General features: G+C 56.5%; 2 protein-coding genes across 2 annotated transcripts in view; both read right to left on the bottom strand.

Moving 5' to 3' along the window:
• Positions 1-393, bottom strand: part of CD79B (CD79b molecule, immunoglobulin-associated beta) — a gene marked incomplete at its 3' end in the record, with an annotated part of 3,980 nt that extends 3,587 nt beyond the window's left edge. Inside the window, exon 1 of the mRNA XM_010133081.1 lies at positions 327-393. Coding sequence (XP_010131383.1) covers positions 327-393 — 67 coding nt within the window. The remainder of the gene's footprint in view (positions 1-326) is intronic.
• Positions 394-4,677: 4,284 nt separating this feature from the next.
• Positions 4,678-23,491, bottom strand: part of SCN4A (sodium channel, voltage-gated, type IV, alpha subunit) — a 30,849-nt gene continuing 12,035 nt past the window's right edge. The window contains exons 13-25 of the mRNA XM_010133080.1: positions 22,516-22,689; positions 21,849-22,205; positions 18,407-18,835; positions 14,439-14,568; positions 13,971-14,125; positions 12,127-12,300; positions 11,639-11,761; positions 11,106-11,384; positions 9,922-9,975; positions 8,136-8,273; positions 7,213-7,317; positions 6,267-6,537; positions 4,678-5,858 (exon numbers count right to left, since the gene is read on the bottom strand). Coding sequence (XP_010131382.1) covers positions 4,678-5,858; positions 6,267-6,537; positions 7,213-7,317; positions 8,136-8,273; positions 9,922-9,975; positions 11,106-11,384; positions 11,639-11,761; positions 12,127-12,300; positions 13,971-14,125; positions 14,439-14,568; positions 18,407-18,835; positions 21,849-22,205; positions 22,516-22,689 — 3,570 coding nt within the window. The remainder of the gene's footprint in view (positions 5,859-6,266; positions 6,538-7,212; positions 7,318-8,135; positions 8,274-9,921; positions 9,976-11,105; positions 11,385-11,638; positions 11,762-12,126; positions 12,301-13,970; positions 14,126-14,438; positions 14,569-18,406; positions 18,836-21,848; positions 22,206-22,515; positions 22,690-23,491) is intronic.

Genomic DNA, 23,491 nt, shown 5'->3' with positions numbered 1-23,491 from the left:
CGGGGGTGCCTGTGCCCCCGCCCCGCGCCGGGCCCCCGCCACAGCCAACCGGCCGCCCAAGAAAGTGTCCCATCCCCACGCCCCGACGGGAAGCAGCACCCGAAACCTGAGGCAGGCATCAAGCCCCGAGTCCCCGCAGGTCCCCCCCGGTCCTGCTGCACCCGGTCCTGGCTTCCTGCCCCACGCAGGGCTGAGGCAACGACTGCAAAGCTTAAAACTAACGAGTTTAACAGCAGACGTGGATGAAGACGCCCACGGCGCTGAGGGACACGCTGGAGCGTCGCCCAGGCTCGCTCTGAAGCAGGAAGCCTGCGTTTGACGCCTACCTGTGAGCAGAGCCATCAGCCAGAGGTTCACCTGGAGCAGCCCGAGCCCGCTGCACAGACCAGCCATCTCTCCCCGCAGGCGGCAGGGAGGGCCGCTCCGACCGCTGCACCTAAAAATGGCAAAGCCGCTGCTGCGCGAGACGGCCCCTTTCCTGCTCATGTAAATCCTCCGCGATGGGGACTTTCCCCTCGGGGCTGGTTTTGAATGCGACGCAGACGCTGGGGCGGCCGGTGCCTGCGCCCCGGGCACTGTCCGGCCTCGTGTCTCAGAGCCGCGCTCGCCATGGTGCCAGTGTTTGATGGAGGTGCCCGCGGCTGGCGAGGGACTGCGCCAGAACTGGGGACGAGCCCACGTGCAAAGCGCTGGGCGAGGCAGAACTTGGGCTGGACACAGGGCACATGTGACCACCAGCACTGCCACATCCCAGGGGGTGGGTAGAGGATGGGGGTGACCCCCAGGGTTGTGTCCCAGCTCCAGCAGCGTGGGCAGATCCCCCCCAGTTCAGCCCTGCAGGTGATGGGCAGGGGTTGATGGTGGCCCAGTTCCAAGAACTGGAGCAGGAGCGGGCTGGGAAGAAGGGATGTTGTTGGGGATTCTCCTTTCCGTGCGTTGTGGGGTGCAGGGGGATCGGTCCCCCAACACCTGTCCCCAGCATCTCAGGGAGTCCCTGCCACTGCCCTTCCAGGGAAGAGTGAAATCTAGAAGAGAAGAGAGGTGACCGAAGGAGGTGTCACCTCCAGGGGTGCCAGCCATGCCCACTGCTTCTCCACCACCTGTTTGCCATGACCGAGACCCTTCTCCATGAGTCTTTTGGAGACAACATCTCCCTGGGGCAGCACAACGTGGCACCCCAAGGTGAGCTCTGTCCCACTCTGCTCGGAGGCAGGAAGACGCTTTCCCTCCATGCCGTGCCCTCCGGCTGCCGTGCGTTACCAGCTGCGGGCGAGCACTGAACTGGAACTCCATGTGAAAAACACCTTTGGGTGCTTTTGCCCGCCCTGTTGGTCCCCAGAGCCTGGGGCCTCCCCAGACCTTCACCTGCTGCAGGTTTGGTGGGTGTTTTTTGCCGGTTCTGAGCATCCGGTGGCTGCTGGGAACCAGCCTGAGCCTCACCTTGGGTGTGAGGGGACAAGAAAAAGCAGAAATAAAAGTTTCCAAAGAAAGACTGGCTCCAGGAAGGAAAGAGGGAGGATGGGAGAGGGGCCTTCACCTGGTAGAGGAGGCAGGTTGTGCTGGGCATGCTGGGGCCATGCTGCCGAGTCGCTGCTGCCTCCGCCCCAGGCCTCGCTGGAAAAGCCCAGCCCAGCCCTGACGTCCTGGCAAGGCTAGAGCCACGGGGGATGCGCTGGAGGGATTTTTGTCAGTCTCGGGGGTTGGAGATGGGAGCAGCGATGAGCCAGACAGGGATGCTGGAGGTGCCTGGGAAAGCCCAGTGAGGCAGAACCAGGAATGGGGCACAAACTCAAGGGGGTTTGCAGTGATGATGGCCAAATGCCTCCTCGGTGCTGCCTGCAGGCTCCTCGGCACCCTCGAACAGGCACAGACCTGCTCCAGCAGGGCGCGGTCTCCCCTTGAAGTCCCCTGTACTTGCAGTACCCAGTGGCGTGGGATGTAGGTTGCACAGGGAGGGTCCCATGTCTCTTCCCCTGGGCCACCCCAACTCCTCAGCCCGTGGCCAGACTGTGCCATGCGGGCAGAGCAGAGCCGCTGCCAGGCGGCTGCGCCCTTCCCAGCCCATTCCTATTCATCAGGGCTTGAGTTTCACTGCTGTCCTTTCCTCCGCCGTGGGAGGATGGGGATGGTGGCTTGTGCCACCTCCTCGCGGTACCATGGTGCTCAACTTGAATTACGCCAGCCCTGGGACGAGCTGTTCCAGCCAGAGCAAAAACACAGCGGTGAGGCCATGCCATGGCCCATGGGATGTCAGCAGGTCCCAGAGGTGGTTCCTCCTCCAGCCACACACTGACGCAGAAACCTCCTTCGCCCACTGCTGCCTTCTCCCTCCCCATGACGCTGAACTGCTCCTGTGTAGCAGGTTTGGCCCCAAAGAGCCAGACATGGGGCAGCCTGGGGGGTCTGCACCTCCTCCAAGCCCACCTCTCACCTTGGTTGAACGTGCGGCAGCATCTCCTGCAGCTCCTAGAGTCAGGGCTCATTGCTGTGAGGCACCAGGAGCTCCAGGGGATTTGCTCACGAGCAGAACAGAAGCTCTGGGGTCTGGGGTGGATTGGAGGTGCCAGGGGGAGGCACCCCAGGGGTCTCTGGTGCAGAATGGGACCACCAGGTCCTGCTGAGGATGGCAGGTCCAGCCAAGGCCATACTCAGAGGCACCTCGTATCTGCCCTGGAGCGAAGGGAGGGGGCATTTACCCCTCCCAGGGACAGGGAAAACACTTTACCCCTCTAAAACAGCCCAACACATTTGGTGTCGTAATAATAGACCATTTACAGTTGTTTATTTTAAGAAATGTACAAAGAAAAATGGCTTTAGCTCACACGAATCCTGCGCTTTGGCTTTTTCCCCACCACCGACGACACGTACGTACGAGCAGCATCGACTGCGAACCACAACCCGGGCTGGACACCGCCGTGCCGCGGATGCTTCCCACACGAACGCCCTTTAAAGCGGCTCGGGCTCCTGTTCCAGGGAGCATCCCCCTACGCAACACAGAAATGAAAATCACAACGCTCCGGGACCAGCAGAGCGACCCCGGTTCCACCGCCCGGCCGACGGCACGTGGATGCAAGCGAGCTCAGCACCGCGCCCGGCCAGCCCGAGCATGGGGCATCCGTAACGGCTCAGCGCCAAAATCAGCCCAAGAAAAGAAAACATAGTAATTATAATAATACAAAAAAGACAGGCCTTTTGGCTTCAAGAAGCAGTCCTTGTTTTAACTGGAAGAGGTTTTGGTTCATGTTTGTTTTGATCTCCAGAGGTTTTTTTCCGCTTTCGAAGGCAGAAGGTAGACCAGAGATGAACTCGGGGCCTTTTGCACATTTTTCTCGATTTACTTCCCTTTTGCCCACCTCTGTGAAGTGCAGCAAAGCCCTCTCCCCACTGGGAAAACGCTCCTCTGGGTGAGGTTTCCTGGTGAGGACCTGCCTGGCCCCAGCAGGCTCTGCAGAGACCCAGCATGTGCTACCGGCTCATTCCCCCGGCCAAGGGAAGGTGGCTCGGGCTGAGCGTTTTGGGGTTCACTCATCGCGTTAAGGCCCCCAGGGCTCGGTGGCCGATGGGATTTAAAGGACCCCGTTAAAGCAGCTCATTGCCAGGACCCTTCAAACACCCACTTCGATCCCTGGGGACGCACCTTGTTAATCAGTGCCAGCCAAGAGCGCTCCAGCAGGTCGTTTCCTCCTCCTTGGAGAAATCTGAGAGGGTTTTGTTTTGGGGACTGAGGATTCTTCATAGAATCATAAAGTGGTTTGTGTTGGAAGGACCCTACAGCTCACCCAGCCCAGCCCCTGCCAGGGGCAGGGACCTTCCCCCAGAGCAGGTTGCTCCGAGCCCCGTCCAGCCTGGCCTTGGGCACTGCCAGGGATGGGGCAGCCACAGCTCTTGCAGGAGGTTTCCCAAACCCTACCTTTGTCCATGCCGAAATCTGGATGAAACGGGACAACAGAGAAGCAGCACAACTATAAATATTGTTTACATTCGTACCGTAGAACAATTTCTGATGCCAACGCGTATTCAGAGACCTTTAAAACCTGGTATTTAACCCTGAGAACGTACCTGCAGAGGCTTCGTTTTGGCTACGCAAACCAATCTTTTAAGACATAATTGCACTTTCTCTGTATATAACAAAAAAATAATCCACGAAGCTTATTGAAACAGTCAACAGAAAGGTGCTAGTTTAAGACTTTGAGTTGTTTTGTTCACAAAACTTCGTCTTTTCTGTAATTATTGTTAATATTATTTCACTTGGCTCATCTTTCGCTGGCTACTGGGCTGCGCTCTGGGAGAATAACGTACAAGAAAAATCTCTCGATTGTGAAATAATATTAATAAATAACTACTTGAAGTAAAAGGACAGCCATACTCGTTTGTTCACGTCTGAAAAACATCATTACCATGATGAGATCATTTCAAAACTAAAATGTTTCTCTTTCACCAACAACACATTTCACATTTAATTCTCGTAAGAAAAAATATTAGACTCTTTGCAAGTGCAGTGAGCTGTAAAAACCAGAATCGGTACGAGATCCTGCTTCGAACGTTAAGGTGTCTACTTGAAACAGCTGAAAGCAGCTCAAGGTCTAAGACCTTCTGCTCTATTTATGGAAGAGCTCTTGAGAAGGAGGTACAAACAGAGTCTCTTCAGGCTGGGTGAGAGCCAGGAGCCTCTTTCGGTTACACCAGCGACTCTTTCACCACACGTTCCTTTGCTTCGCCAGGGGCGTCTCGTGTCTCTGAGCTGGGAACGGGTGTAAGACCAAAAGCAGGGCCTGTCTCCACGTCTGTCCCGCTGTTCCCATACATCTCTTGCATTTTGGTGGCGATCAGACCTTCCTTCTCAGGCGCATCCTCTCTCAGGGCGTCCTCATCCTTACTGTGCCTGTACATGTAGGAGGCTTGCTTCACCGAGCGCCTCAGGAGGTACCTCCGGAAAGCCCTCTGGATTTTTGTAGCGCAGACTTCCTCGTGTTTCCTTTTCAGAGTGGTGGTGATGGGTTCATAGGAAACCTTTGAAGGATTTGCAGCCATGAACTTCTCCTCCATGGTGGCCTTTAAGCCATCCATCTCTCCCGAGTCTCCCAGCACTTCCTTAGTCAGGGCAAAGAGGATATCCAAACAGTGGATTTTGTCCCCAGCAACCATTGGTAGGTCCATGGTGACTAGCTTGATCTTGTTCGGCTTGGGAACTCTGAGTGGCTCCTGCAAGGTGTCTACAAAGTCAGACAAGGTGCTGTAGGCAATGAACTGGGTGGCGTCTGGGTCAAACTTCTCCCACGTTTCATAAAACATTTCAAAATCATCTTCGCAGAGGGGTTCGCTGCTCTCCTCCGTGGCCACATTGAAGTTCTCCAGGATGATGGCAATGTACATGTTCACCACGATGAGAAAGGAAATGATGATGTAGCTGCAGAAGAAGAAGATGCCAATGGATGGATTGCCACAGTCCCCTTTTACCGAACTGCCGGGGTGTTCCAAGTCAGGGTCGCAGTCAGGGGGGCCGCTGTTCAGGATCGGGCTGAGGAGGCCGTCCCACCCAGCCGACGTGGTGATCTGGAAGAGGCAGATCATGCTGTTCCCAAAAGTTTCAAAGTTGAAGATGTCATCAATCCCCGCCTCCTTCTTTACATAGCCGAAGTTGGACATCCCAAAGATGGAGTAGATGAACATGACGAGGAAAAGAAGGAGGCCGATGTTGAACAGGGCAGGCAGGGACATCATCAGGGCAAAGAGGAGAGTCCGGATGCCTTTCGCCCCTCGGATCAGCCGGAGGACACGGCCAATCCTTGCCAGCCTGATGACCCTGAATAGGGTGGGAGACACGAAGTACTTCTCTATGATGTCTGAGAGGACAATACCTGTGAAGGGATGAAGGAGAGGTGAGTTTGTCATGCTCTGCAGCCGACATCAGGAGGTGAGGTGGAGCTATTCTGCTTCATCTGCCAGAGCTGGGCAGATGCAGGGAGATGAGGCCACTCCTGATGGCCCACAGAGCCCTGCTCCTCCTGTGCCTGCTCGGTTTCAGCAGTGCAACCAGACAACATGGAGACAAGGGAACCCAACACCAAAGAGGAGTGAGACACATCCCCAGCCTGGTGGCATGGGGTGGCCTCACATCTGGCTTGTCTCAGAGTCCTGTTGGCTTGGCCCTGCTCAAAGGGTGGGTGTGGAAGGGGGTGGCCAGTGGCAGCAGGTCGGCTAGATCATTTCCACTCTTCATTATCCAGTGGGACCCCTGAGGAACTGACGGAACGATCAGGACTCACCTAAGATGGAGAAGATGACCACCACAAAGTCAAAAATGTTCCAGCCAATTGTAAAGTAGTAGTAACGCAGGGCGAACATTTTGAGCACACACTCTCCGGTGAAGATGACGATGAAGACCAGGTTGATCTTGTTGAGGATAGATGTTTTGAATTCGCTTTGATCATCCGTTTCGACCATCATGGTCACCATGTTAAGACAAATCAGGATCATGATGGTTATGTCGAACACTTGCTTGGTAACAAAGTCAAACACCATCCCTTGAAACTTGTTCTGCCGTAAGGGCCACGTGGGTGACGATGGAGAACCGGAGGTGAGGTGGGAACAGGGGACACACACAAACCAAAAGACACAACAGAAAGAGAAGAAGGAACCACAATAAAGAGAGTGTAGGAAACCTCAGGGTTGTGGCCAGAACTCAGGTCTCATGGGAGGAGGATACCCAGCACCCTGCAGGATGAAGCGCATTGGTAACACCACGGCCAGGACACAGGGGACAGTTGCTCATACATCAGGGCAACAATAACCACGGGGAAGAGGCCTCACCTGGGCAGGGCTGTCGAAACCAAACCCATGTCTTCACTGGGTATGTCCTGGCAGGACCAGTGTCCCTTCTAGGAGTGAGGGAAGCTGAGCTTTCCCTGAGTCTAACTCCCTTTGAGAGAGGAGCTGGGAGCTGAGCTTGGGGAGAGCCCTGATCCCTGCAAAAGGGATCTCCCCTTGCCCGGAGTGGACCCAGCTCAGACCCAAAGGAGGTCGCCTGATGTGAACCTCTTCTGAAGCCCCAGCTCTTAGTGACGTCCTGTCTCAAGAGCAGCAGGGGAACCAGGACTGGGCTCCTTGCCCTGGCAAATGGGCTTCCCCAGACCCTTCTCGTTCACTTTGGGACAGCTGGTGGCTTGAGGCGCTCCCTCCCCACTGCACTCCAGGGTGATTGACCCAACGTACCGATGGCCTGGGGATGGGCTTCTGGGGTTTCTTGGAGCCGAGCTTCTTCATGGCATTATAGTATTTCTTCTGCTCTTCTGTCATGAAGATGTCTTTGCCTCCAAAGTATAAAAGGAATCACCGCTGTCAATCCTGGGAACTCACCTCTTCCCACCAAGCATCTCCAGCCAAGCTCCCACCAGCCATTGCCCACTGCACTGACTCAGTGAAACCTACTTCCTCCCTACTTGCTCACTTCTGTGCTGCTTTCCCTTGACCACAGCACGCAGGGGTGCTCACCCCAGGGCTGTGGTTTCCTCCTGCAGAGCAGAGGTGCCACCTCCCAGCCCACTGCAGTGCGTGAGGAACCCCATAGCCTGCCAGGGCTCACCCCCTCCTTGCTGGCCAGATCCTGCTGAGACCGAGGCAGCACCTCGAGGTGCTTCAGCGTTTGCTCGGTCCAACCACGTGCTCAGTGTTACCCACCCTCTGCCTGCTTTGCCCTCTGGCAGCCCAGGGGTGTTAGCCCTGTGCTGCTCGCTTGAAAGCAGAAGCTGAGTCTTTCCTTGATGCGTGGAAAAATGATGAGAAAGGGTCATGGGGTGGGAAAATAAAATAAAACTGGTGGCACAGGTGTACAGCCCTGCCTGGCAAGAGGAAACGCAGCCCCCCTCCCCTCCTGCCTCTGCACCCAATGCAGTCATCTACAAACACAGTGGCCAGGACACGAACCCCTGGGTGCCCTTTGTCCTTCTGGCCTGGTTCACTCTGTGGGAAGCCACTAAGGGACACCAGCAATTCAGGTTGCAGAGGGACCCCGGGGTCCATCCAAGCACTGGGCATGGTGGCCCTGGTCCCCTTGCCCCACAATTGTGCTGGTCCCCTCCATCCTGGACCTGCTCCCCAGGAGGCAGCAGTGGCTGCAGGACCCAGAAAATACTCATCTTTTTCTTCTGCTGGTTGAAATTGTCGATGATGACACCGATGAAGAGGTTCAGAGTGAAGAAGGCACCGAAGATGATGAAGATGACAAAGTAGATGTACATGTAGACGTTGATCTCATACACTGGCTGCTCTTCAATCTGACCAGGAGAGATGGGAAACATGAGATTAATCCTCTTCAGAAAGCGTCTCCCCATGCCCCTGGCCAAGGGGTCATTCTGTTGAGAAAGAGCCATGGGGTGGCTGCTCCAAAACCTTTGGCAGATGCTGTGTGGGTTGAGTGGTCCCTATGGAAGCAGCCACAGGAAGGGACATCCATGTGTCATGGGCTGGGGGACAAGGATGTGCTGACCCCCAATCCCACGGTGTGGGCTGGGGAGTGGGACAGGATGCCCAAGGGCAGCGATATCAACAATCAAACTTGAGTTTCTTCCACTAATCAGCTTTTCAGCAGCTGAAATGTATCCAAGAGGGGGAAGGAAAGTGGTTTAATTTGTGCCATGCCAGTGCATGGGGGTGGCACAGCCTCGCAGCCTCGGAAACCCCTCCTCAGCAGGAGGCATCATTAATTCTGCTCTATATTCGACTGGAGGCATCCCAAGGCGATATCAACAATCAAACTTGAGTTTCTTCCACTAATCAGCTTTTCAGCAGCTGAAATGTATCCAAGAGGGGGAAGGAAAGTGGTTTAATTTGTGCCATGCCAGTGCATGGGGGTGGCACAGCCTCGCAGCCTCGGAAACCCCTCCTCAGCAGGAGGCATCATTAATTCTGCTCTATATTCGACTGGAGGCATCCCAAGGTGTCACTAGCCACTTCCCCCACTTCGAGGGAAGCTCTTGGCAGAAGAGAGCGGATTTGCTCCCCCGACAGCTTTGCCCTGGGTGTTCGGGCAGGATGGAGCCCAAGCCGTTTTCAGAGGGAGCTGGAAGCGGCTCCTCTGCTGAGCGCCGGCAGCTGCAGCTGGGGTGAGCAGGGCGGCTGTTTCTGGTGCTAAAAATATGCAACACAAACAATACTTTCAAGCCCGTGGGTGTGCGAGGCTGACTCCCCCTTCCCCAGCGGGACATGGGCAAGTTTGCTCAGTTTGAGAAAGGTAGGAAGTCCCTCCTGCTGCTTTGGCTCACGGCGGCGTGGGCACACAGGGGCTGGTGTGGGGACGTCTTGGGATGGGTCACATAGAAACAGCCTCTGCGTGAAACCCTTCAATTTATATTTGATAACCCATTTAACCCAAAGTTGAAGCGCTGGCTGCTCTGGTTAATAACCCATGTATCGCTCGAGGCGGGCAGGGTGCTTTCTCCAGGATGGGACAAGCTCTCCCAGCCGGGGGGGGGGCATGTGGAGGGCATCATCTCACAGCAGGGTGAAGGATGAGCCCCTCGGGTAGGAGCTGTGGAGACAGAGTGGGGATATCGGACAACGAAGATGAAGCTGAGAGGAGCGGGCTTGGCCCCAACCGTGGTGGGGTGGGAGCCCAGGGTGGGGCCCAGGCTGCAGCTGGGATGTAGCTGACAATGACATGGGTGGCAGAAGGCACCAGAAGGGACACAACCAAGGTTGTGCACCTCGGCAAGGGAGATGTTTGGGGCATTTCTCCACTCTTTGGCCCATGTCCCTGGGGGCCAAAGCCATGGGATGGATGCTGTGGTCAAGAGGTCATCCCCAGCCTGTGCTGAGCACCTCCTCAGCCCCAGGACTCTGCTCCTGGCCTGCCAGGGGGAACAGACGTGGTGGGATGAGCCATGCTTGATGCCGGTTGTGAGAGATCCCTGCTTGCCCCCTCACCTCGCGCGAGTCCACAGCCGCGTACATGATGTCCATCCAGCCTTTGAAGGTCGCCTGCAGAGAAGAACAGATTTGCTGGGAGGTATCTGGGACTGAGGAGGGAGAGGAGGGTGAGGGTGTGTGCTTGGGGTTACAGCTTCTCCGTGGCAATGGCAGGAGATGGACCGTGAGCTGAATCCACAAGAAAAATGCCCCGATGCAGATATACGGAGATTTGCACGTGCGTGTGCACACACAAGCTCCATTCTGTGACTGGGGGGACTTCTCAAACCACCGCTGCAAACCAGGCTGGGAAAAGCAGCAACTAACTCTTTTCCCCCCCAAACCAAAGCGTGTTTTCCCAGCGGCAGAGCTGTGCTGGGGCCAGCTGCCTCCCTCCCGCTCCTGAAAGTGCCGCCTCTGCAGCCCTGGCTTCCGTACCGCTGCCTCTGCTCTCTGCTGGGTCCCGATCCGGGTGGGGTGGGGGGTTACGCCGCATCTTTTACCGGCTTTTACTGCTGATTTGTTAAACAAAAAGCCTGAACATCATGTTTCCTGAATCTGATGGAACAACAAACTGAAGAGGAGGCTGAATTTAGAGCTGGTTAATCAGGTTGGGTTATGCTCCGATTCTGCAGGTGCCAGTTCCCCTGGATCTGATTGGAGTAGCCCCAGCTCACCTAATAGCGGAGCTCACACCTCTGTTTTTATGAAAATTGTGGTGAGCAGTTCCCCTTCTGCTTGCCTGGCTCAGCTGTGGAGAGTTCGGTGGAAGCGCGGCTGCCTTCACCCACTGCCCCGCAGCGGGGACACACGCTTTTTCCAGTCATCATCTTCCCCATGATGCAGCCTACGACTACAGCACAGCGAGCTTTTCCAGTGGGAGGGGGGAAAGAGAGGCTTCCCCTCCTTGCTGCAGCATCCCATGCCCTGCAGAGGACTTCTCACAGCTCCAGCTCAGTGCTACCTACACTCATAGACGGCGAGCCCCTGGTGACACCTTCCCCTCCCATCTTCTACCCTGTCCCTTTTCTCCTTGGCTTTGCAGTTTTTCTTGTGTTAAATGCTGATGTTGGAGGTAAGCAGCAGCTAAGAGGCTCCATCTGGACATCAGGGCAGCATCTCACTTCAGCCCTGATGCGAATCACGCTCCCCGCTAGGGCAGTGTGAGTGGTGGAGGGATGGCAGCTGCTTTCCTTACGTACCACCTGCAGCAAGGAGAGGTATCCCAAGCCCACGTTGTCGAAGTTGACCTTGACGTTGACCCATCTGACCTCGTTGGTGGAGAGGAGGGCCAAGCAGTCACTCTTGTTGTTCACCACGCTGATGTCGAAGAGCTCCCCCGTGGTGGTGTTGACGCAGCGGTAGTACTTCCCCGCAAAGAGGTTCACCCCCATAATGCTGAATATCAGCCAGAAGATGAGGCAGACCAGCAGGACGTTCATGATGGAGGGGATGGCGCCCAACAAGGCGTTCACCACCACCTGCATGGCAAGAGGAGACCTTGGAGGACCAGGCAAGCAATGATGTGGACCTTCCTGTGCCCACATCCCAGCCTTTCCCTCCCCAGCAGCTCCAAGAGGGCTCAAACTGGACCAAAAGGTACCTTAACATCGGTCCCACTGATCTGGAGGTCCCTGAAAATCAACTGGAATGGGTCTCTGAGGTGGGCGACTGCTGAACAGTGGCACGTTGTGTGTCCATGTCAGAGCCAGCAGCACACAGGGGTGTCACCTACCCTCATGCCTTCAAATCTGGAGAGGGCACGCAGTGGTCTCAGAGCCCTCAGCGTCCGCAGGGACTTGATGGCTCCCAGCTCAGAGTATCCCAACCAGTTCGCTGTCAGGCTGATCAGGGAAACCTGGAAGGAGCAGCCCAAGGGATTAGCAGCGTGTTGGATGGAAACACAAGTGAACCACGTCCCTGCAGCTCCTGCCCTTCCCTGTCACAGAGCTTTTGGGAGAGCCTGGGTCCCTTCACATCGCTTCTGGGGTCTGGTAGAACAGCGTGGGCTTGTTCTTGGCTTGAGCATAAATCAGAAAATGTTTGAAAGGGTTTCTGCAACCAGGGGAAGAAGTGGCCCTTCTTGTGGAGGACCGTCATTATCCACGGCCACCCCAATGTCCTCTAAAGTACCATGTGGATTAATTTCCAACAGCCTGCTCAGTCCACTAATGCTTCCGAATGTGGCTACGGCTCTAAAGCCGCTCATCAGACACCACTTACATCAACGATGAGGAAATCCAGCCAGCACCACGCGTTGGTGAAGTACACCTTGAAGCCATAGGCCACCCACTTCAGCAACATCTCAATGACGAAGATGTAGGAGAAGACCTTGTCGGCGTACTCCAGGATGGTGCGTATCACCTTCCGTTGTTCGATGTAGATGTCCTCAAAAGCCTGGAAGAGGCGTGGAGCTACGTGACAGTCATTCTTCCATTAGACCTGCTGCACAGCTCAGCGCAGCCACATCCATGCCTGCGTGGTCCCGGCTTTCCTAGGGCTTGGGGCAGCTTGAGGAGTTGAGAGCCTGCCTACAGGTGGCATTTACTGATACACCTGATCAACATGGGGGCTAACTCTTGCTTGCAAGTTCTTGTTGGCTCTGTAGAGCGGTGCTTGCCCTAAAGCCAAGCTTTGCTGAAGCAAATCATGGAACCACAGAATCATTTTGGTTGGGAGAGACCTTTCAGGTCACGGAGTCCCCCTGTTCCCCAGCACCGCCAGGTCTCCCCTGATCCCTGTCCCTCAGCAGCACCTCCACACGGCTGGGAAACCCCTCCAGGGATGGGGACTCCACCACTGCCCTGGGCAGCCGGGGACACGCCGGCACAACCCCAACGGGACAGAAATGGCTCCTCAGGGACAATCTCAACCCTCCCTGGGACAACAGGAGGCTGGTTCCTCTTGTCCTGTCACTTCTTCCTGGGGAGCAGAGACCGACCCCCACCTCGCTGCACCCTCCTGTCAGGGAGTTGTCAGAGCCAGAAGGTCTCCCCGGAGCCTCCTTTGCTCCAGGCTCAAACCCCCCAGGTTCCTCAGCTGCTCCTCAGCGCGTTGTGCTCCAGACCCTGCCCCAGCTCTGTTGTCCTTCCCTGGACACGTTCCAGCACATACTGCAGCGAAATGTCCAGCTGCATCAAATTCCACCAATCTGAGTGCGAGTCAAAAGCCAGGACACCAGCCTGCACCTTTGGATGCCCTGGTAGTTTGGAAAACGCTCTCGGGAGTTTGGGTTTCTGCTCTGTCCTCATGGCATGTGAAACAAAAGCAGAGGCTGGGGCATGGTGGCCAGGTGTTGTACAGCTGATTTAGCACAGCTTTCGATTCCGGCACTAGCTACGCCCTCAGACATCCCCAGACTGCCCTTCAGAGTGCGATGCAGACGTGTTGCCTGTCTGAAAACCAGTTTGGTCTCTCTGCTCTCCTCCCCCCTCTCTCTTTACCTCCAAACTTGCAGAGAGATTGGTCTCCCCCTGAGCTCTGGGCGTTTACGCATGCAGCTGGGTTCTGTCCAGCCCAGGCACTTGGAGAGGACTGACAGACGGACAGGCAGCTTTTTAATGAGCTTGTTTTAAATGGACACCCCTGTTCCATGAGGGTGCACAGTGCTGGAAGGGCTGAACAGCAAAGGACTAACCATGGGTTATTCGTCAAGCACCTCCTGACAGCCAGTGATGGAGGCAGCGAGAGGAGGAACCGTCCGCTAAAGCTAAAGACATGGTGCAGATAGTTCGTGGTTGACGTTAAGAGCAGGAGGGGAGGCTGTTGGTGGTCACATCCCCTTGAGCCCACGGACACAGCCCATGATGGAGGCTGGGGAGGGTTGTATGGGCTCTTGGAGGGCATCGGGAGGGTGTTTAGATCCTCTTGGCAAGGGCGTACTTTGGGCAGACCAGAGCCAAATGGGGTTTTCAATCAAACATCTGCCCACGGGGATGTTATTTTGCACAGGAGACAACCAGGCCATGCCCAGAGCCTCTGGTGCTGCTGCCTGGGCCCTGCCCACCTTCCTGCGCTCCTGCCAGACTGGGGAGCTGCTGCAGAGCAAAAGGGAAGGTGGGACCTACCAGCGCTCCGCTGCTGAGGAGGATCATGAAGACGATGAAAGTCTCGAACCAGTCGTGCTCCACGATGCGGAAGCACGTTTTCCGGATGTTCCACCATACCCTCCCTCTGTCGCTGGTGATGTCCACGGAGAGGCAGGGAAACCTCTTCACACAGCCTGAGGATGGGGCGAAGACCAGTGTGTTACCTCCCGGCCAGGGCGTTCTCACCAGCGTGACACTATTTGTGCTTTTATTGTCTTTTCAAACCCTCCTAGGTGGAGGTTGGAGCAGGATCTCCTGGTTTTGAGGATGTGCATGCAAGAGGGGGGCCCTGTGGGGACCATCTTTGTGGTGGTATGGGAGGATTTGGAGATTGGGCGCAGCTAAGTGAGAGCCTTGGGGTTGTTATGCTGCAAGAATTGGTTGGCAATGGTCCTTCGATACCCACTTCCCTCTCCACAGGGTCTCCTGCCCTGCTCGGTCCCTCACCTTCAGTGAAGCACTCCTCGGGCTCGTTGCTCTCCTCAGCCTCTTCTGCCACCTCCTCCTCAGCCGGCAGCGGGGGCTTGTAATCAACAGTGCTGCACAGGGACGACGCGTTGTCACTGGTGAGGGGATTCTGCAAAGGCAGAGGAAGGGTCAGGCTGGCCTGCAGGAGGGATGCTCCTGGGCTGCAGCTGCCTCTGGCCACCCTCCAGCTCCTCCTGCCCCCACAGAGACTTGGCAGTACTGGGGGAGCTGCTCTGAGGCGCTTTTCTATGAAAGCACAACCCAGAGTGAAGCTGTTGAAGTGTCCGTGGCCGTGGACCTTCAAGGGTTGTTGCTACCTCAGCTTGCCCAAGCTTTGCTTTTCACCCAGGTTCAGAGGAACAGAAGGTCCCCCGACCCCAGCCTTCCGCCCTGTACAACAAGTTCAGCTCCCATCCACTTGTACCATCCCCTCAGGCTGATTTTCTCACCTCCTCAGCCTGCCCCTGTCTAAGACAGGCTCTGCCAAATACCCTTTCATACAACGAGACCTGCAGAAACCTGGGCACCCACTGTGGCGCTTCTCTCAAATCCTGCTGGCTCGCCTCATGCTGAAGGGCTTTTAGGCTGAGGTTCACCCAAGTTCAAAACCTGCATCCCAAATATCTCTCGCCAGCTCCATCCTGCTCCACTGCTCAGCTTGGCTGGCTTCCCAGACACCACTCAGCAAGGCCCAGAGGGGCTGATAACAAGAAAAAACCTTGGCAAGCCCCTGGGATTTTTTTCCTCATTATTTCTTTTGGCTTTCTGAGACCTTCTGCAGCGCTTGAGGAAAAAGCAAGTTCCCAGAGCAGATAGCTGGGGAGATCCAGATAGCTGGGGGTAGCTGGGAGACAGATCTTGGAAGGGTATCTGCAGTGCAGGATGGTGTTGGCTTGCATGAGGAGGAGATAATCCTCCCCCAGGGTTCCTGGTGCTTTCAATGGTGCATAAAGGAGCTGCTCCATCCTCCAACAAGCTAGGAAAGACTCCCTGGGGTGATTCGAGGCACTGTCATTGCCTGCAGCCTCAGGGGCCACAGCTTCTCCAGGAGAAGACATTGCTTAGGGGGACCCTTGCAGCCTGGCTACTGTGTGCTGGGAACCCTCAGAGCATTGTCTGGAGGAGCAGGACACAGTGGTGCCTCTGCAGGAGCAGTGGGGCCACCCTCGATGGGGCTGGGGGGTGGACAGGAGGGGCAGGGGGCTTAGGAGGCCAGGCCAGACAAGCTGTGACCCCGGGGCAGGACGCACAGAAAAATTGCTTAGGGGGACCCTTGCAGCCTGGCTACTGTGTGCTGGGAACCCTCAGAGCATTGTCTGGAGGAGCAGGACACAGTGGTGCCTCTGCAGGAGCAGTGGGGCCACCCTCGATGGGGCTGGGGGGTGGACAGGAGGGGCAGGGGGCTTAGGAGGCCAGGCCAGACAAGCTGTGACCCCGGGGAAGGACGCACAGAAACCATCTGCCTCCAGGACGAGACTTGCCAAGGCACGAGGTGGGGGTGAACCAGCCCAGTGGGGCTGGAGATCAGGGGAAAGGTGTCAGGGCAGGTCCTCTTGAGGGAGGGACAGTGATAACTGTGCTGGTCCCACTGCATGGTCCCCCAAACCCCATCCCTGGGCACTCCTGAGCCCTGCCACGCCTGTGACCAGCGAGTTTGTGGGGCAATTGCCATCACACGCGTGGTCCAGCACCTCCAGCCTGGCTTTCCCCTCCCTCGCCAGCACCGAGCACTGGCGTTCAGCTGCTGCGCACCCAGACTCACCCTGTGACCCCCATAATACAGCACTTGATGACCCTCCTGTGATGCACCCAAAGCCCAGAGCATCTCAGGAGACACCACCCTGCTTGGCGGCACGGGGGGCTGAGGCAGAAAGCCCCCAGAAGAGCCCTGAGGGGCTCTTTGCACAGCCACGCACCAACACCACAGAGATAAATCAACCACGCCATGCAAAAGCACTTGAGGAGAGCAGCTATGCTGCTGCCATCACCCCACTGCTCTCCTTTCACCCTGAAAAATGTCTGTGCCTCCCAAGGAGCTACTCTGGAAGGGGGAGAACTTCTACCACTGTTTTCCGGGCAGTCCGTCCGGAGAAACCCCCCCAGTTTGGAGCTGTCTCCACCACCCGTGTCCCGAGAGCGAGGTGGTGTGCTGGGCTCTGGCTCCATCTGGAGCTAGTCAAGGGCATGTGAACACAGCGAGCCAGCAGCGATCTTCCCCGAGGACCAGCTCAGGGCTCCTGCCCATTAACACCCGATTTCTAATTTTCATTTCACGTGATGACCGCCACCAGCCCGCTGCCCACCCTGCCTGTTTGGGCAGGGGCCAGGCTGTTCCTGCGCCCCCCTGGTTTGCACCTTGGTCCACGTTCGGGTGAATTTAACCACCAAAACCAGCAGGTGTGACGGCGTGAACTGGTATTTAGTGGTTGAGAGATGCTATTTCCCCCCCTGCACTAGGGCTGGCTCTGAAAACACGAGCTCCATGGCAGGTGGTGGAGCAGGTGCCGCTAGATGTCAGCTGAACACAGCCCCAAAACGCCGGAACTCTGTCGGACATGTCCCAGAGCTGCACACCGAGGGTCTCCTCCAGCTGCCGGGAAGCACATCGTGGTGGTGGGGATCTGAGGTCCCTAGAGACCCCATAAGCCAGGCTGGATGCGTCCCCCCCGCGGTGGCTGGGTGTCCTGGGGATTAGTGCTGCTGGGCTAGACTTGGAGTAGGAAAAATTTGAGGAAGAGGTGACTCCCAGCCCTCCTGGTGGCAGCTCTAAAGGGAACGACAACAGAAACTCCGCTCGCCCCTTCTCTTGACCAAGGTGCTCCAGGCAAGTTTGTCCCCTCTGCGGCCGTTTGCAGTGGGTCACAGCCAGCCCCACCTTTCCTGCCGCCTTCCTCCTGCAGCCCCAGCGGCAGAAAACACCCTGTTTTCCCAGCTAAAATAAAACCTTCTGGATTGTCCCCTCCTCTTGTGCTGTGCCCAGAGTGGTGCCAGGTCCCTGTCTCTGGGGACAGGGCGGGAGGAGGGTGGCGCTGGGCTTTCAGGAGCCCTGGTTCATTTTCCAGCCCTGTGCAGTCTCTGCGGTGGTTGTGATTGCACCCAGACTGCCCCAGCACACCGTCCTGAACGGGGCCAGCTGGGCCAGAGCTCCCAAAGGCTCCTCAGCTCCTGAGCAGACACATTTGCTGTCAACAGTCACGGTGAACCCCTCTATCAGCGCTGTTCTCTTGTTCATACAAAGCTGTCTCCCTTTCCAGCTCGACGCAGCTGCTCCTCTCCACCGCAGCATCCCCCCTGCCCCATATTTCCCCAGGACTTTGGTGCGACCACGCTGTGAGCGGTCAGCTCCCACCAGGCTAGGACCCTCCATTTCACGTCCACTCGGGTCTCCCGAAGTTTTTTGTCTCGCATCTCCCTGCTGTCCTCCCGGATCACCCAGGTGATTGGTGTCCCGCAAGCCCGGACAGTCCCCACCGCGCCTTGACACAGCAATGCCGAGACATCATCTGTCTCATCAGCTTTGGATCCAAGACGCATCACTTCATGTTCACTTGCGCTAAGCTCCTCCATCTGGTTTCATACCCTCGCTGATGACACTTTCCGAGGCATTAGCAGTGGATCCAATGTTAGTGCCATCAGCAGCTTTCCTGGCATCAGATTGCCCTGGAACATCTTTAACCCCAAACCGAGCGTTTTGACCCTTGCGCCAACCCCGTGGAGCGGTGGGTCCTGCTGGCATCAGCAATAACCCCCAAATGGGCCAAACTCCTGCTAGGACCCACCCACCTCCAGCTTACGCTGGGAAATGCACTTGAAAACCCCCAAATTTGGCCCACGTCACACATTGTGGAAAAGCTAAAAGTAACCAAATCCAACATCACTGGCAGCACAGCAAGAATGGGTCAGTCCCAGTTTTGGGGTTTTGAAACCCTGCCACCTGCCTTTCTTACCTTGGCGTCTTCGGTGTCGGACTGGGTGCTCGTCTCCTCGTAGAGGTCAGACTCCTCTGAGGCGATGGGGACTTGTACTGTCAGGTTGGGGTTGTTAATGAAATTCATGTGGTCCAGTTCATCCATAAAAATGTGCTCTTTGCCAGGGACTCCATCCAGATACTCTGACTTGGGCTCCTGGCCAGTGTCCACATGGTTTAGCACAGAGTTGTCCCTCTTACTGGGCTCTTGCTCTTCCTCCGGGGCCACCTTCTTCCCCTTCCACAGCCTGCGGAGCAGCATGAGGACAGAGGTCTTTGCAAAGTCGATCCCTCTGGTGATCCTGCCGATAGCGATCTGCAAATTGTTCATCTCTCCGTCGTCGTCAGATGCTGCCAGGCTGTCGGCACTGAAGGAGCTCAGCAGCAAAGCTAAGAACAGGTTCAGCACCTGCAGGGGACAAAACCAAATACGAGCACTGATGTCTGGCACCAACGTTGTCCCAGCAGGCTGGAGCAGCAAAGACCAGCCATGGCTGTGGAGAAGACCCTTGAGTGTGTTGAGGGACTCCTTCCTCCTGTTGCCTATCTCTAGGGGCTGCAGATTTGCCAGCCCCATCTCCTGGAGGACATGGGCGTGATGCAGCTTCTCCTCCCCGGGCTCTGATGCCCTCAGTGTCACCACGAGCTGTTTGGGTCCTGCTGATCCATTTGCAAGTCATTGATTCAGCCCCTCTCAAGCTACCTCCCCTCTGGATCCTTCGTGGCTTCCCTCCCTTTGCTCTCTTGGAGCTTTTGGCCTGGCTGGTCCCCACGTGGGACTCCCCAAGCCTATGGTGCTTCTCCCCACTACCCACAGTGGTGCAACTCAGCTCTGTCTCTTCTCTTCCCAGGGCTAAACCTGCCTAGTGTCCTCCCAGCTGCAGCTCTTCCTCTCCTCTTTGTTGGCTCTTGTAGCTCCTGAGGGTCTCCAACACCCTGGAGCCATGTAGGAGCCTGAGCCACAGCCGTAACCTCATCCCTTTCCCCCAGAGACTGCTCTGCTCCCCCAAAGTGGTGTTTCAGCTCAGCACAAGACAGCTCATGGGATGCAAATGCTCTGTGTAGCTCCAAGCACAGGGTCTCTCCTGCTGCCCTCAGATCTCTCCTGCTTCACCACGCCCAAAACGTGACTGGACCCCACCGCAGCCTCGCCTGGCACGAGTGGATGTGCTGCATGCCAGAAACCTGGAGCAACTAATGAGGAGTGGGACGGGCTGCGGGAGCACCCAGACACGCTCTCGCTGTGCAGAGTGGCCGACGGGCCAAGCCCACAGCTGTTGATGTTTGTGCCTTTTTGTGCCAGCAACGTATCTGAGAAGGGAATTAGCTGCTATTCAAGGTCACTGCTGTTTTCATGGCTCATGCCATATGACTTATATCGTGTCTTTAAATAAATCCTACTGTCCCACCAGTTTAATACTTATGTTGAGGGCCAATTACAGCTAATAGCCACTGTTGGCTCTGGCTTTTTTGGACAGGAGTCCGTTACCTCGTCACCCAACTGACTTCCTCCCTTTTCCCTTAATAACCCCAAAGGAAATGCTCGAAGTGTCATGAACAGTAAAGGACGACCGGCCGTCGCCTTATTCCTCTGCAGGGGATGTGGGGAGAAACAGACACCCCCCTGCAGCCACGGTGCTGGGGAGGCTGCGCGGGACAGGCTCCAGGACTTGGAAATACCGGAGACGCAGCCAAGAGAGCTTGGCAGGGAGGATGAAGACGGCAGAGGTGGTTCTGTAGGTGGTTGTGCACCATGTTTCTCTATTCGGCTTTAAATGAACCCTGTGCAGCAGCGAGGAGCACAGCAGGAGCTGCAAAGCTTGCCCTGAAGGCTGGAGGGCAACCTCAGGGAGGGCTCCACCTCTGGAGGACTGCCCCTGACTCCCCAGCTGAAAATCATCCTACACCCACGACACCCACGTCTTCTCCAGGAGAATCTCCTGGAGGGGTGGATGGCCTGTCCTGCTCCAAAAACTGGCTCAGGAAGAGGGAAGGTTTCCAGAGCTCCTTTTGGGGAGGGTCTCCAGGGAGCCACAGCTGTGATTCACAGTCTCTAAGCTCCCGCACCCTCTGCAGACCGTCCTGGAGATGCTCCGGCTGCTTACGGGTGATTTGCAGCCTGGTTCAGCGTTGCAATTCGGATGAACAGGCTCCCCCCTGAAGCTGTTGCTGGCTCTGGGTGAAGGGCAGCCCGGTGGGATGTCAGGCTGCCCCCATTGCGAGGTGATGAATGCATGTCGGCCCAGTACCACCCGGCACAGACCCTGGTTCACCCCACAGTGAGGTCTGCAGCCAGCATGGCTCCCCATGCTGCCCTGGGGAGCAGTTCAAAGCCCCAAATACCTGGCATGAGCCAAGGAAGCCAAGCAGCACCCAAATACCAACTTCCTGCCCTCGAACTGGGACGATCCAAGCTGCCCTACCCCTGACCCGAGCTGTGGGGTGGTCTGGGCTTTTCCCCGGTGCTGCTTTCACCCCTCTGGAGGGCTGTGCCAGCCTGGGCCTGAAGCAGCAGCCTGTGGTGGGGAGAGAGGCATCAGCATCTCCTTGGCAGATAGTTTTTCAAAGCGAATTCCAAAGGGCTTACACAACCCTGACAAGTAATAGGAGCGATTTCGGCAAGCTGTCGCACTTCCCTCCCCTGCCTTGCTCCTTAAGAAGGGACAGTGGGGCCCACAGAGTCTGGAAAACAAGCTTCAAAGCATCCAGCGAGAGGGTTACCAAGTTTAGAAAGGATTTCAGACTTGTCTGGAACTTGCAGACCTGCAGCGTGGGCAGCGAGCAGCTCGGGTTAGTGGAGAGGGCAATGGGCAGGCAGGGAGGGTGAGGGTGACCAGGGATTCACCAGGACCTGAGGAAGGAGCCACTTGCTGCCAAGGGATCGTGCACTGCCAGGATGCCACCTGGACTGTGGTGAGGACTGGGGATGCTAGGGATCTGCAAAGGGCCAGCCCTGGGGCAAGCTGGTTATAAAACTGCCTTCATCCCTCATCCCAGGAGAGTGGGAAACGGGGGAGAAAAAGCCTGCAAAACCACGTGGAGAAGAAAGGGCAGCTTGAAGATGAGCTCTTCTGCATCCCAGAGTTGCTCTTGCATCTGCCTAAAGCCCGTTGCTAAGTTTTCTATGTCTCAGTTTCCCCTTCTGCTCCTGATCTGGTTCCAGCTGAAGCTCCCTCAGACGTTGCTTCACATCCTGCTTTACACAGAGCTTAGCTCGTCCCCACTAGGTCTGCAGGAGGGAGATCGACCCTTTGCCTGTGCTCCTACACAGCTCTAAGATCATGCCTACAAAGCCCTGTAGATGAGCTGGGCTGGACGGTGTTGGCCAGAGAGCGAGGGGCAGAGGTGTCCCCACCCTACAACACCCTCCATCCTTGCCCCCCACCTTTAATTGAGGGTCCAACCCCAGCTCCAAGGCTCACCACAAGGTTCCCGATGACCATAACCATCATGAAGACAATGAGGCACATAGTCTGGCCAGCCACCTCCATGCAGTCCCACATGGTCTCGATCCACTCCCCACAGAGGATGCGGAAGACGATGAGGAAGGAGTGGAAGAAGTCGTTCATGTGCCAGCGGGGCAGCGTGCAGTCCTGGGAGATCTTGCACACACACTCTATGTAGCTCTTCCCGAAGAGCTGCATCCCCACCACGGCGAAGATGAAGACGATGATGGCCAGCACCAGCGTGAGGTTCCCCAGAGCGCCCACTGAGTTGCCAATGATCTTGATGAGCATGTTGAGGGTGGGCCAGGACTTGGCGAGCTTGAAAACCCTCAGCTACGAGGAAGAAGGGGACAAGGCGTTGATTTGCCGGGGCTGTGATTGCCACAAGGTGTCAGCAAGGCTGCGAAGCTGGGATTAGACCCTTCTGTGGCGGTTTTAGTGAAGCAGGAGGGATTAAACACCCACCTGCTTTGCACAGAGCACAGACTCCAACTTCCCTAAATATTGAGCTCACCTGCCAGTGTTACCGTTACCAGTGGATAAGTTGGTGACCACACTAAAGGAGGTTGAACGAACCATTCTCCACCCTGGTGGCAACTATGTCCAAACCTACACCAGGCACACTCGTTCCCACGGCACGTACCAAGCGGAAGGAGCGGAGCACAGAGAGCCCTTGCACGTTGGCCAGGCCCAGCTCCACCAGGCTCAGGGTGACGATGAAGCTGTCAAAGACGTTCCAGCCCTGCTGGAAATACTCGTAGGGGTCCAGAGCAATGAGCTTCAGGACCATCTCCGCCGTGAAGATCCCCGTAAAGACCTGTGGGAAACAGCACCTTGTCACTTTGCTTGTAACTCAGTGCTGAGCCTGGGTGTGGGTGGGAGGCACCTCTCCTTTTTGGTGTATTCCCAAAACGTTTCATCCCATTAGGCCCAGTCCCAGCTGGGAAGAAGATTCCCAGCAGCTGCCCTGTGCGGCTTGTGAAGCCAGGCTGGGAGCACTGGTGACTGGTTGCTTCTGGAGAGACACAAAGGTGTGTGTTGGCAAGTGGAAAATAAAAATAAAAGTTTCACTGGCAAAGGGACCCCCTTGAACAGCTGCTGAATCACAGACATTCCCAGCACGGGGAAGTGGGCAGATACTGGGATGCCCCTGCCCCTCCCTGAGCCCCGTGATCCAGCTTTTACACGTTACCCCTGTCCTGGGACTACAACGGCTCCGGAGTGGGACCGGTGATGTGGCAATTAACATCCTTGAGGGAATCCCCTGACTCGGCGTGTGCTGAGGGGCCGGGTGACAAATTTTGCCCTGGATGTGGATGGTGTTGGTACTCACAGGTCCATGTCTCCACCACGCAGGGAGGAGGTGGACCAGCTGCCCAGGGGATGCTCTCTGACACACCGTCGGCATGTCAGTCCACCAGCATCCCCTTCTCTGCTTCTGCAGCAGATCCCTGCTCCTTTCATCTGCAGCCTGGCCACCTTCCTGCCTGCCACGAGACTGCCACCAGCCTCAGCAGCTTTGGGCTCTGCCACAGGTGAAGTGGGGAGAGACAATGGCTCAGTGGGAGCTGCTTCTCCAACTCCCCTCCCTCCCTGGCCCTTGTCCCGGCAATCCCCCC

The sequence above is a fragment of the Buceros rhinoceros genome, unplaced genomic scaffold, assembly GCF_000710305.1.
Source record: "Buceros rhinoceros silvestris isolate BGI_N320 unplaced genomic scaffold, ASM71030v1 scaffold33673, whole genome shotgun sequence".
Taxonomy (NCBI): Eukaryota; Metazoa; Chordata; class Aves; order Bucerotiformes; family Bucerotidae; genus Buceros; species Buceros rhinoceros.
The sequence above is the reverse complement of the archived record's forward strand: the minus strand, read 5'-3'. Positions and strand labels throughout refer to the sequence as shown.